General features: G+C 57.7%; 1 protein-coding gene across 2 annotated transcripts in view; it reads right to left on the bottom strand.

Annotated features, from left to right (window-relative positions):
- Positions 1-1,550: 1,550 nt before the first annotated feature.
- Positions 1,551-13,451, bottom strand: part of KIF13B (kinesin family member 13B) — a 201,206-nt gene continuing 189,305 nt past the window's right edge. For both annotated transcript variants that reach the window (XM_064585325.1, XM_045880084.3), the window contains 3 exons: positions 13,330-13,392; positions 8,715-9,714; positions 1,551-6,376 (listed from right to left, as the gene is read on the bottom strand). In XM_064585325.1, the coding sequence (XP_064441395.1) occupies positions 6,087-6,376; positions 8,715-9,714; positions 13,330-13,392 (1,353 nt within the window). In that variant the 3' untranslated portion in view covers positions 1,551-6,086. The remainder of the gene's footprint in view (positions 6,377-8,714; positions 9,715-13,329; positions 13,393-13,451) is intronic.

The following is a 13,451-nucleotide window of genomic DNA, read 5'->3' as shown; positions in this document are numbered from 1 at the left end:
ATTTGCTTTACTCCTCCTCAGAGAAAGCCTGAGAAGTAAACGGTTTTCTCTTCTTACCATACATACATCATTAGAAAAGGCTCTGCTAAATTTTAAGTTGCCCCCAAACCCAAAGTCGCAAGCGGAGGTGAGCGGAGGATGGGGGAGGGAATACAGAGAGCATCGTGACCTCAGGCTCCTCTGTTTGGGCCCAAACTGCTTTCTGCTTCCTTCAGGCCCGCCGCCTGCCCAGCAGTACCCCCTCCACCTCCTGTCCTCCGAGTCCTGCAAACACCAGCCTGGAGGGACCCTCCTCAACCCCTAGAGCCCCTGGGGCCCCTCCTGGCGGCCCCGTGCCCTCTAGACCCGGCTGTGGGGCTCGTCAGGATCGCTTGTCTGCCCTGCTCGCTGCACGAGGCCCGGCGCAGGACAAGAACACTGAGTGACTCAGCGAGTGACCAAACCAACTAAATGGGACGTGTCCACTGGAGCCCATTTTCGGGTCTGAGCAACTGTAACAACCCCCCAGCCTCAGGCAGACAGAGAAGATAGTATGAGTTGCGAGAGAACAAGTAGCAACTCGAAAAATGAGGATTTATCCCAGGAGCTAGATCAATTCTGCCTTCAGACTCCTGCCTCAGAGCAGGGCCGCTCCCGGCTGCCAAATTTCTGTCATAATTTGGCAGTACTTCTCTCTGAGAACAACTCTTTGGCACTTAGGGGTATAAACAAATCCCGCAAAGATGTGCCCTGACTGGTGGCCACCTCCCATCAGCCCTCTCCATCTGCAAGGACATTCACATCAGAGGAGGGCCAAGTGAGCCGCGGACGCAGGGCTGCCCAGGGAGTCGGTTCCCTGTGAAAGCAGCACCCCGGCCGGCCTCGTCCCCGTCCTGTGCTCCATCTGACAGGAAGGAGACCTGCTCATCTGCCCAGGTCGGCCGGGCCGTTGCGAACCGTGCTGGGCCACGCTGGGCGCACGTCCTGAGGATGGGGACAAGCAGGAACCCAGAGAGAACACTGGGTTCCACAGCCTGTGGGGGTGTGGCCAGCCCTGCCAGTGTCCGCAACCACCATCCCCTCCCCAGAACCACCTGCGCAGCAGCGGAACACGTCCTCGGCTCCCTAGTTGGCGGTTCTGCTGGGGGGTGGGGCTTGTGGATCACGCCAGTGGGGCCGTGCCCTGAGAATTGGGACACACTGCTCCAGAGAAGCGGCCTGTCCCCGCCACCTCCGACCCCCTCCAGGCCAGCTGCCTCCCAGTTAGCCCAGATGCTCCCGCTACCCGAAACTGGTTCTTGGCTCCTGTGAGAGGTCTCACCTAAGGGGAGTAGGACTGGCCACAGAACCCGTGGGGCCTCCCCGGTTCTTCAGTCCACACCACAAAGAGCACAGGGCCCGGAGAGGTGCGCTCGGGGACCTGCTGCTTCCCCGAGCCTCCCTCTTCTAGTCTCAATCTTGAAAAGCCTTGGACCCAGGCCACCCCTTGCCCTGTGGGACCGTCTGGAATGACCCCAAACACCCCCGCGCCTGGGTCAGGGAGGGAAAAGCAACAAGACCAACCTCAGACATAGGCAAGAAATCATCTGGGTTTATTTAGAGGCTGCTGGTCATACGACGGAAAGGCATATATGGTACAAAATTACAGAGGTTTAGTTCATTATATAATACAAATCATTCAGTCTTTACAATTCATTACAGAGTCTTTGGATTTTTTTTAAACTCCCATTTCATGTGCAGCAAATCAATATAGTCCCTCAATCAAAATCACTTCTTTATACGTGAACCCATCGTATTCACACAACTCTGCACATGGAGATGTTCCAAGACCCCCCACAAAATTAGTGTCAGCGGCCCAGTTGAAGGCACGTCGGACTTCTCGGAGAGAGAGAGGCGTGCGGAGATCATCGAGCCAGCGTCTTGGGCATAAAAGACAGGCTGCACTCGCCGTCCCCAGGGTAAGGCACGACAAACTGGTGGCCGCCTCCTCGGGCACTCCCCGTCCAAGACGCAGGCCTCCAGGCAGACCTCAGGCAAGTGGGGCTGGTCTTCGCCAGGAAAATAAATACCCTGGAACTTCTTGGGGGTCTCACATACAGGGAACAGTAAGCCAAGGGGAGAAAAGGGAAGTAATGGGGGATGGAAACGCCTAAAGCCGTTCAAACTCTTCAAGGGTCCCATTCACAGCTCAACGGAAGCGCCAAGCTCTCCGCAAACACACGAGGCCCTTCACGGCTGAGCCCGGCCCCACGCGCGGGCCGGGCCTTCTCCTGCTCCCGCGCCTCCGGCCAGGCTGGGATTCCGGACAGCTGCCCCCCCTGCGGCCCCCGCCTGGCCTCTGCCACGTCCTCGTGCGGCACGTGCGTGCAGGCAGCCCTCTTGCTGTCACCCCGGATGCCAGAGCCGGGAGCTGCCGGCACCACATCCCGCATCCTAGCGCTGACCCGCCATTTACCATCAGGCCTATCAGTAAGGTGAGAACAGAAGGCAGGGGAGATGGGGCGCTTCCCTCCGTCTCCCACGGTCACACGACCCGCAAGACGCCACGTCTGGCCCAATAAATGCTGGGTTGCGGGGACTGCCTGGGCTACGGCTTTAGTGACCACGTCTACTTCGTGCCACTGCTTTCCCAGCAACGAGTTACCAGGAGTCTGCACCGAGAAGCCAGGGGGAAGGCCGGAGACCAGTGCAGGGCGGGCCTCCTTCCGACTGGCACTGCTCACCCCGCCCCACCAAGGAGGGGTGCTGCCCGGGAAGACAGCGGACTACAACGGAGTGACGCCTGCACCCCGAGTGATCCGGCGACACACGGGCCCGGAAGGGACGTGCAGGTGGCGGAGCACGAAGACGGGAGGCTCAGGACGGCAAACCCTGTCCCTGCGAGGACCCGGCACAGCCCTCGTGGCTGCCAGGGTGCCCGCGGGGCCGCAGCTGGGGCAGGAGAGCCACACCCGCCTCTCCGGGCACTGGTGACCGGCCAGCCGCAGTGATAGCCGCCCCCCCGCCCCCGCCCCGAACACCGACGGGGCGGCCCTGTCCTCTCTCGCACGCTACGGGGCGGGGCCCAAAGCACGCTCCACTGGCAGGAAACCCCGGCAAGCAGCCCCCCAGCACCTTCCTCCCACGAAGAACGACGACCTGCCCACCCGGGGGGCAACAGAGCTGTCCCGCCCGGCGCTCCGCTCAGGTGCTCCAGGCCCAGAGAAGGCCGGGCTCCAAGCACAGGCTGCTGTGCCCGGGGGAGATGCGGGGACCAGGACGGTGGTGCGGAATCTCGGGCGGGGGACGTGGCCGTGTTTAAAAAGCAGGCCCGGGCCGGGGAGGCGGCGAGCCTGGGAGGAAGAGAAGGTGGTCCCGAAACCTCTTGCCACGCCGGGCCGGTCTGAACTCGGTCAGGGCTCTTCCCCGGCCCCCCTGCTCGGGTCCTCAATCCCACTGCGGTCTACTCCGTCTTTCCCAGCCCGAGCGACAGAGCCAGCCGGCCTTCCACCTTCCCGTGGTTCTCCCCAGTGCGCGCGGTGCCCGGCGTGGGCCCGCAGGCCGGTCACCGGAGGCTGTGGGGGCAGGAGCGGCTCGCCCCAGAGAAAGGGGTGGCGCCGGACCCGCGTCCACGGGCCCCACGGACGACCCCTAACGGGACGCGGGTTGTTAGAGGGCTTCTGGGCCGGGAAGGACCTTCCGCGGAAGAGCAGGGCGCAGAACGCACAGCACGAAGACGGGCGCCACGCGGCTGCGGCTGCCCCGCCCCTGGGCCGGGTCCCCTCACACGTGGGGCGCCGGGCAGGAGCCCCCGCGGTGCCCCCGCGGCCGCCACGGCCGGAGGAACAGAGACACCGCCCTCCCGGGGCCAACGGAGCTGTGCGGCCGAGGACGGGACGCAGGGGCCCCCGGGGGTGGGAGCGCAGCTTCGGCGCTGAGCAGAGGGTGCCCGGTGCTTCCGGGGACAGCAGAGAGCGCCTGGCGCGCAGTCGGACGCCCGAACTTCTACAAGCGGGAAAGCAGCACCGACCTCTCCTTGGCTTCAGCCTGTTGCCTGTGGGAAGATCCCGTCCAGCCCTGAAACTATGAACATCTGCGGGGCTAAGGCTACGCCAGGGGTGTGCTCGTCCGCTCCGGGCCCTGTCCTCTGTCCTCGGGAGGCCCGCGTTGTCCGCCGAGTGTGGCCCACCCCCTCCCAGGCCGGTTAAACCGCGCTGGCGCACAGCGGGCTGTTAGGGAGCTGGGCCCGAGCGGCTGGCGGGCACCGCCACGTGTAATTAATGGAAGCTAATTAATCTCGGGCTCCTCCCCGGGGGGGGCGCGGCGTACAGCAGCCGCACACCTGGGGGTGCCCACGGGGCTCTGCTTTCCCAGCTGCCCGCGGGCCCCACCCAGCCCCACCCAGCCCCACCCAGGGGCAGGGAACCTGGTGTTACTTCTCAGGAGGGGCTTCAAATCCCTAGAGAATGAGATTTTGCAAAAAAGGGCTTTCTGGGCATTGTTTTTAGGGTCTAAACGTGAGAGCTAAAAACGGGCCTCCAAGACGGCTGCGCACAAATCCTGACCCAGGGCTCTGTCCCGGAGGGGCCACCGTGTCCCCTAGGCTCCTGCGGCCAGCTCGTGAGGCGCACGGCAGGTGGTCGCTGGGCTACTGCTGCCATGGAGGGGCCCCATCGGCCCTGCCCGCCCTGCTGCCCACCCAGCACTTCCTCCCGCCGGGCCACGCACCACCACGGCCTGCAAGGCACCAGCCCTCTGCCTGCTTCCACAGACCCCGTCCCAGTGAGCCCAGCGGGAAAGGGCTCCAGGCCCAGAGGTATCCTGACAGGAGGTGGGCAATGCTCTTGGAGGTCTCATGCTGTCCGCGCCGCGTCTGTGGCTTGGCAAAGGGCCAGCCACCGGGACAGGGGGGAGCCCTGCTAGGCCACAGTCCCCCAGGCTCGGTCAGGGAGTCAGGGTAGAGAATAGCCAAGTTAAACTAGTCTAAGGTCCTTCCAAGAAACCAAAATTGCACCAGGTAAGGCCGTGATGCCCCTGACTTCGTCACTGCAGAAGCACAATAACATAATTCTCCAAGTTGTCACTGTCACCTTAGAGTAAGGCCACTTGTGTATCTGTGTCAATAACGACATAAGGAGGGGCATCATCCTCTGGCCCCTCTGGGAACCTCCACCCGAGGCCGGAGGCTGGCAGCCCGAGTGACCTCAGAGGCTGGCGATGTGCGAGGCAAGCCCCGGGCACTCATGCCTGGGCAGATGATTGTGGCTCGCGAATGACTTCAGATTTTGAAAAAATAAATATAAATAAATATATTCTAAGCACTCTGTTAAGGGAATAAATGACAAAGAGAAAACACTTTGCAGGTATTAAAGACACTAACACACCCACAAAGAAAGCCCTAAGAAACCCTGTGGAAAGGAAGAGGGAAAGGCAGGAGGGGCCAGGCCCAGTGCCCCTTGCTAGGGCGCCCTGGACCCAGTGCCAGAAACCTCAGGAGGCTAGCCAGAGGCACTTACGGGAGCTCGTTACTTGGTGCAGGGACTCTGGGGGCCGGAGGGATGCAGTGAGCCTAGGGAGCAAGCCAGGACCAGCACAGGTCGGCCGGGGTGCCAGCTCTGGAGGCACAGGGAGGATGCCCCCCCTCTGCGGGAAAGAAAGGCACTGAGATGGTTAAGAGGTTAATGGGGTCATCAGAACCAAAAAAAGGAACAGCAGCCCCCCCCCAGGGGGGGGGGACCCCAGGCACGGGGATGGGCAGGAGCCTCGCTCCCACAATCCAGGACTGCTCTCAGCTCCCAGAACCTTCCACCCTCTACCTTGCTGAGATGCCTCCCCATTCTCTGCGCAGAGGAAGCTTCCAGAGTCCCAGGAGGAGCAGGGAGAGGTCAGCAGCCCTGTGTTGTGCAGAAAGGATGCCTCGCCATGTTCCCCACGGAAGGGGGTTTAAGGTGTCCCTGCCCACTCAGTTCCCATCCCCACCCCAGCGCTGTCGCTGGCAAGGCTCAGAAGGGGGCACTGGCCACCCCCTCTCTGTCAGCCTCTGCCTGGGAGGCAGAGGGAAGCAGGCAGGCAGCCCGGGAGGATGCGACCCGGAGTGGGGAGGGGGGGCTGCAGCATCCAGCACTGGTTTAGCTGGCCCAGGATTTTCGGTTCTCAGGGTTCTTATGGCTCCTGTCGGCCCTCAGCACTGTGGCGCCCTCCACCTTGGCCAGAGCCGCGGTCAGGGAGGCCAGGTTGGTGGCGGAGCCGGAGAGGGTGCTGCTCCTGCGGGGCTCGGGGGCGCCCTGCAGCCGGAGACCCGCGCTGCGCCGCCGGCCTGCGCCCACTGCTCTGCGCACCCGGCCTGGCCTCACCAGCAGCCCGTAGCCGGGGTTGCACTTGAAGTACTGCTTCCCTCCGATGGAGCCGTCATTCTTACCTGAGGGGAGGAGAGAAGAACACATGGGGGTGGCTTCTCACAGCCCCTCGCTCCGGGCCCCTGTGTGCCTGGTGGCTCCCCAGGGGCACAGGTGCTCACTGTTGAGCAAAGGAGGCCGGGGTGACCCCGGAGGCACACGGTGGTCCCCAAGGACGGGCACCCCCGGGCAGCCCCAGGTCCTGCCATTTCCGGTGTCCGGGTGCAGGCAAGTCACCAAAGCAGAGCTGGACCGACCCCACCCCAGCCTCGGGCATGGACCTTCAACCTGGCTGGTCAACATGTAAACCTAGGATGGATGTCATTGTAGAACGATTATTTTTCCTGACTCTAACAGATGGAAACTGGCAAATTACCAAATTGTAGCTAGTCAGATATCACACTTGATGTATCAAGATGGCATGAGGAAGTTTCCTTTGTAAAAGCAACAGAAAATGCACTGAGGTGAAGAAGGAGAACCCGGCACTCAAGTCAGTACAGGGAGAGGGTGCCTGAAGAAACGGGCCTCCATGACCCCTAAATGTCAACGTGCCATGGGGACAGGTTGGTGGGGAGCATGATCTCTGCAGCAAAAAACAATCTTGAATTTTCTACATCCACTGTCCCTGCCCTTCTCTCCCCACCACACCTCTGCTCTCCATCAACAAGGGTCCCCTCAGTGCACCTCTCAAAGCACCTAACAGACCATCTCTCTCGGGCCACCGCTGTCACTCGGCTCCCAGGGCATGCACCCCCGCCCCCAGCACCAGCTCCCCGCTTCTAGGTTCCTCACCATCCGGCCCACTCACCCCATTTCATTTTCTTCATGATCCTTACTACTATCAAATTTTAATTATTTATTTGTCTACTTGGCAATTTTCTCCCTCTTAAAATGAAAGTCCAGTGAAACCAGGGACTTTATTTCACTCCCCAAAGTATCCTTGGGATCCAACATGGTGACTGCTACGTGGTAGATGCTTAATACATATTGTTGGATGAACTGATCCATTTGTTAATCCCTCTTCAATTCTTGAATTCAACTGCAGATATAAACTTCTCTCCCAATTCCTCTGCACATAGTAGCAGATACTCCTTCAAAAAATATTCTAGCTATAGGACTCTTCTGGAACCACTTCCAACTTACAGCATTATTCACAGTCGCCAAAAAGTGGAAACCACCCACATGTCCACCCACTGACAAATGGATGAACAAAAGGTGCCCCCCCAACAACAGAACAGTATTTGGCCATAAAAAGGAATGAAGTGCTGACCCAGCTTGTAACCGGATCTACCTTGGAAAATCATGCTAAGTGAAAGAAGCCAGTCACAAAAGCCCACATCCTGCCTGATCCCCTTTATGTGAAAGTCCAGACTGAGACATTTCATATACATTTAGAGAGACAAAAAATAGATTATTGGTTACCTAGGGCTTAGGGAGGAGACTGCCTTACAAATGGACATGTGGCTTTTTTGTGGGGGAGGACTGATAAACCTATTCTAAAAGTAGACTGTGGTAATGGTTGCACAATTCGGTAAATATACTCAGAACCATTAAACTGTACACTTCTAACAGGTAGACTTTACAGTATGTGAATTGGTATCACAATAAAGCTGTGTTATAAAAAAAAACATCTGGGGATGCCTGGTGCCTCAGCTGACTGAGCGTCTGACTTCTGCTCAAGTCATGATCTCAGGATCCCAGGATCGAGCTGCATGTGGGGCTCCTTGCTCAGTGGGGAGTCTGCTTCTCCCTCTGCCTGCTGCTCCCCCTGCTCGTGCTCTCCCTCTTAAATAAATAAATAAATAAATAAATAAATACATACATACATACATACATACATACATACATACAAACATCTGAAGGACCAAGTAATTCCTTAAGTTGTGCCCCTGGTTTTTCGGAAAATGGTGATCCAGTCGCTTGTAAGATGTGCCATTCTACAATGACACTTAAGAGACTGGTGAGCCTGGAATGCACCTTAGATCACCCCGCCTCCTGTTCTCCCGCCCAGGCATCCAAGCACCCCCACAGACATGTGTCTGCAACCCAAGCAGACCCGCACAGAGCTACCGTCAGACTGTTAACAGTTCAAGAGCAGAGGCCTCTGTGCCTTTAAAAAAAAAAAAGGTCCTTAAATTCATTACCAAATTGATAGTGGCTTTCAATTAATGTCTTAGGTTTCTGAAAAATGCAGGTTAAACAAAGAGAGGGCTTAGGAAACTCTTATTCCTGGTCCTGAGAAGTAGAGGCTCCGGGAGGTCCAATGATATGCCCAGGGGCACACAGCACGTTCCTCTGCCAGCCCGCCCTTGGCTAAGTCACCTGCACGCCGGGAACCAGGCCCCAAGCAGCGCCACTCACCTGAAGGTAAGTCCAGCTCCACTCCGATCCACGTCCCCTCCTGAAAGTCGGTGGGCCCGATGTATCTCACGATGCCCATTTTGTTGGTGCCCACGGTGACATATTCTCCCTCTCTGAGCCACTCTGGGACTTCGCTGGCTTCTTCAGAATCGGAGGACACTTCCATTTTTCCCAGGGCCGGTGCCCCCGCCCCGCCGACACCCAGCGCCCCCGAGGCCAGGAGGTCCTCCTCGGCCGCCGCCGGGCAGCTGGGGTCTCCGCCCAGCATGCGCGTGAACGACTTCAGCTCGGAGGTCCGCACCTTCTGGATTCTGAACGGAGACGCAGGAGCAGGGGACGGAGACAGGAGGTCGGGAGGCACCTGCGGTGTGGAGGCGACCAGCTCTGAGCCGGCGGCCGGCTTCGCGCGCTCCTCGGGCCTTCGGAGCCGCGTGCTGGCCGGGGACACCTCGCCCCCGCCCTGCCGGCTGCGCGATTCCTTCGGGGGGGCGCAAGCGGGGAGAGGAGTCGGGGGTGCGCTCGCGTCTTCCTTCTCCGAGGAAACCGGCTCCTTGGCCTCGCATGCGCCATCGCTGTCGCCCCACGCATCCTGCTTTGCTGGGACCGGCAGCGACAGAAGGCTGCCCTGGCCTTGCCGGCGGGCGGGAAGCTCACCGTCTGCCGCGGCAGCGGTCGGGGGAAGCGGGAACTCGGTCTCCGGGGTGGCCTGGCAGAGGGCCGGCGGGGGCGAGCCGGGGGTCTGCCCGCCCGCTGTCGCCGCGCTGTCCAGGCCAGGGACGAACGCATCGGACAGCGTGGCGGAGGACACGCTGTGGGAAAAGTAGCCGCTAGAGGCCTCGCTCAGGGGGCTGGGCGGCCCCTCCTGCACCTCGGGGGCCTGGGCGCCGGCAGCGGCCGCCTGCAGGGCAGGCGCCTTGGTCGGTCTGTCGTAGAGCTTCACGGGGGCCGCGTGCGCAGTCACATCAGGGGCCGCACTGATCCCCACGCTCTCTCGGTGAGCCTGGAGCAGGGAAGGGCGCAAGGAGAACTGGTTAAAACTCCAAGTTTGCTGCTCATTCCCAAAAGAACTGCGACAGATTTCATCGGCTGAAACATGACGGCTCGCAGGGTGGGAAGCCGCTGCTGTGCACTAGGGCGGACCCCGTGTCCCATCTGTGCCACCACTTCGTCCATGTGACCCCGGCTTTCCGCGCACCAAATGCCGAGGAGCCCACTATGGGCCAGGCGGGCGCTGAGAGCACAGCGGGCGGCCGCCGGCCTGCCCCTTCCACCTCCTGGCCTTGTGTATACACTCCGGAGTCTAACCGCTGCCTGGGATAGCCTGACTTACCCTAAGAAATATATATTCGGCCTTCATCCTGTTTCTGCCCCAGAGCTCCTGAAACCCTTGGAGTTTCCTACGTGTTAAGAACAATAAAGGTGTCTTGTAACAAGCCCCCTGCAACCACACCTGAGGTCACGTTAAGGCGGTGACTCTGGGGCAGCACCTCAGGATGGGGGCTGGGTGCCAGGGGAACCCACCTTGTGATTAGTGCGTCAGCCCCACGGCCTCCGGGGCAGAGAGCGGGGCTGCAGGTGACTTAATCAGTAATTGCCAATGATTTAATCAATAGCGCCTGTGTAACAAGGCCTCCATAACAACCTGGAAGGACAGGCTTCTGGAAGCTGCCGGGCTGGTGAACATGCAGAGGTGTGGGGACAGCAGGGTACCCAGGAAGGCACTGAACGTGCACACCTTTTCCCCACACCTTGCCCCATGCCTCGCTTCCACTGGCTGTTTCTGAGTCGTATCCCTTGGAATAAACTGGTGATCTAGTGAGTAAAAATGTTCTGTGAAGCATTCTAACAAATTAATCAAACCCAAGTGGGGATCATTGGAACCTCTTATCTACAGCCGGTTGGTCAGAGCACAGGTGACAGACAACCTGGGCTTGCGACTGGCCTCCAAAGCGGGGGCAGTCTTGTGGGCCTGAGTGGGTGCTGACGCGGTCTGCGGGTAGACAGTGTCAGAACTGAGTTGACTCACAGAACATTCAGCTGGTGTGGAACAGCACCTGCTTGGTGGTGGGCCAGAATGCATACTCGATGGCCACACAGGGTCCATGAGGCCTGACAAGGCAGGAAAAGGCCCTCACCCCAGGGCGCGGCACCCAGTAGGTGCACACTAAATCTCCAGTCCCTCCTTACCCGCCTGCACCCCTGGCCTTGCTGCACTCAGGCTCAGAACCCTGTTCCCATGGAAACAGATCCCCTCCCCACCAGGGACTTCATGGGGAACGGACAGAATCACTAGAGCCAGAAGAGCACTTTCTCCTGCAAAGTTGGATGGAGGAGGATGTCCTTGGCGGATGCACAAGGGACTTAGCATAGCTTCCACCAGCCCAGCCACGAACGACGCTCGGGCCTGGTAGCTGACTTGCGGCTCCTGGCGGGGAGTCAGATGGAAGAAGAGGAGACGGGCGGGCTGCAGGCCGGTCTCGTGTCACGGGTCGGGGCCCTCTGATCCAGGGAGACTCAGGCCGAGCAGCCGTCCGCCCTGCAGTGAAGAGGGGCTGAGCGCGGAAGGAGCCACAGAGGCTGGCCTTCCCCTCTGGGATCACTCGTCTGAGTCACACTGGTAGAGACACACACGCGGCCCCAATCTCCTGGGGAATGACAACAGCCACTGCCCGTCCACATTCTACTGTTTCTGAGGTGCTGCTAAGGTGTTCTTTCATTGACAGCTGAAGCCATTTGAAGAAGAGAGCAGATTATCTTTCTATCCCCGATTCACAATGACAGGGGCAAGAGAGAAGGCAGGAATGGGGAATGGGGTTGGTGCACTGGAGAAGGGTGCTGTTCAGAAAAAGAAATATGTCTTCCAATATTTATGGAAAGATTATTTATATTACAGGAATGGCCATTTTCCATTTGAAATACAGGATTTATTTGAACTGGGAAACAGCTGAGATCTATAAGTCTCTTACAGTTACTTGGCTTAACTCAGAAGTTTGATAAATCATGCATTTTCACATGAATTGTCATTTATATTCCTGTCTCCAGAGGCCCTCCTTTCCCCACAAGGCACACTTTCAGGGTACAAAATTAACGGCACCTCTTGAGATTAACAGCCCATTTTTGTGATGGATCTCTAGGCTGCAAAATTTACTAAATCCAATAGATCAATAACTGTCACCAGCATAAATACTCTAAAAGATTAGGCAATCCTTCAATCATTTTTCTTTTGCAACTTGTACATGTTTTATTTATTCTTTTCTATTTTATTTTTAATATCACTGACCAGGCAGGGAAGAATATACAAACAAAATTACAAGAGCCTAGGATCTGAATGGGAACTTTGGTTCTGGAATCATGCGTGCTCCCTATTCCCTTGGTGGGTAATACCCCATCACTGCCACATGGACAGCTGTCTGCTAAGGGCCAGCTATGTCCCGTCCTGAGGAGGTGACAGTCCAGGGAGTGTGCCTTAGATTTCCCTGGTCATTATCCCATTTGCTCCCACATGAATCCCTTGATGTAGGCCAGGAAGTATTACCATATGCATTTTACAACTTGGCCCAGCGAGGTTAAAGGGTTTATCCAAAGCTCCAGTAATTACAACCAGGGACCAGAGGTCAGATCCACAGTGACATCAGAGACCAAAGGTGGCAGAAGGCGAGCCCTGATTGCACCGTTCTTTCCTGCTGAGCCCGAGCGCAGCCTCAGATTCCTTCCGTGAGAGCACTGCGGGAAGCCGCTCCCACTTGACTGGAGTTTCTATGTGAGTGGAAACCTGTTCCCCAGCCTTGGGTTATTCCCTTACCACTGCCACTCCTAGAGACTGCTGTGAAAGTCTAGCCTTGCAAAAACCACCAGGATGAACAGCGGTGTGGCTGGAGCTGCAGAGGCTGCAGGAGATCTGGTGCCCTCGCCAGTAAGAGACTCGGCCTCCCTCTGTCCCATTGGCCTTGGGGCCCCAGGCCTGCCTCACACGACTCATGGGGGAGTGAGGGGGGCCACGTGAACACCAAATATGTCCTGGATTGGAAAGGGCCTTTCAGAAAGGACTGAATCCCCTTTCAGATTATTTGCCCATTTTGCTGTTGTTTTAATAAATAAAATTTTCTGATGAAGATACAGCATTTCCTAAGAGAATGAACGCACAGTGGGAGAAAATAGATTTGCTATTCATAAGATGAGAAGTGCTGTTCATCTGTGGGAGATCATAAGAGACTATTTTCTCCCCAGCTTAGCATTAGTCTTTTCACGCTGATATCATGAATCAGAATGAAATGTAAAACTGAGAATTAAGCAAACACTTGGAATAAGGAGATTGTTCTGTTTATAGAAATCGCCTTTGCCTAGCAGTGGGCTATTAAAGCAACAGACTACATTAGCAGTCAAGCACCTAAAAGTTCAGCAATCATATGATTAACAAGTTGAAAATAGAAAAGTGGAACAAGGAAAATATAGAGGGAGAAGACAGTGACCTATATTATAGCTAATTATCAAAACGGGAACGCTAAAATGAAAAACCCACGGGTGTGGACTCAACAGTTACGGCATCGGGGCCACCCCCCACATGTGGGGCGGCTGCCAGTGAAGGCACCCCCCCACCCCCGCCCGTCTGACTCACCTCCGCCGCTCTGGTCGTCCCAGCATCCGCGAGGGCAGCCTGCACCATGATTCGGGGCACGGGCTGAGGAAACAAGCGAACAGGCAGGCGTGAGGGATCAAGAGAAGCAGAACAGAGATAAC

This window comes from Mirounga angustirostris, unplaced genomic scaffold (assembly GCF_029215605.1).
Source record: "Mirounga angustirostris isolate CCGP_5_RB_7025 unplaced genomic scaffold, mMirAng1.0.hap1 SCAF_2, whole genome shotgun sequence".
Lineage (NCBI taxonomy): Eukaryota > Metazoa > Chordata > Mammalia > Carnivora > Phocidae > Mirounga > Mirounga angustirostris.
Note: the sequence above shows the minus strand (reverse complement) of the source record. Positions and strands in the feature narration are given on the sequence as shown.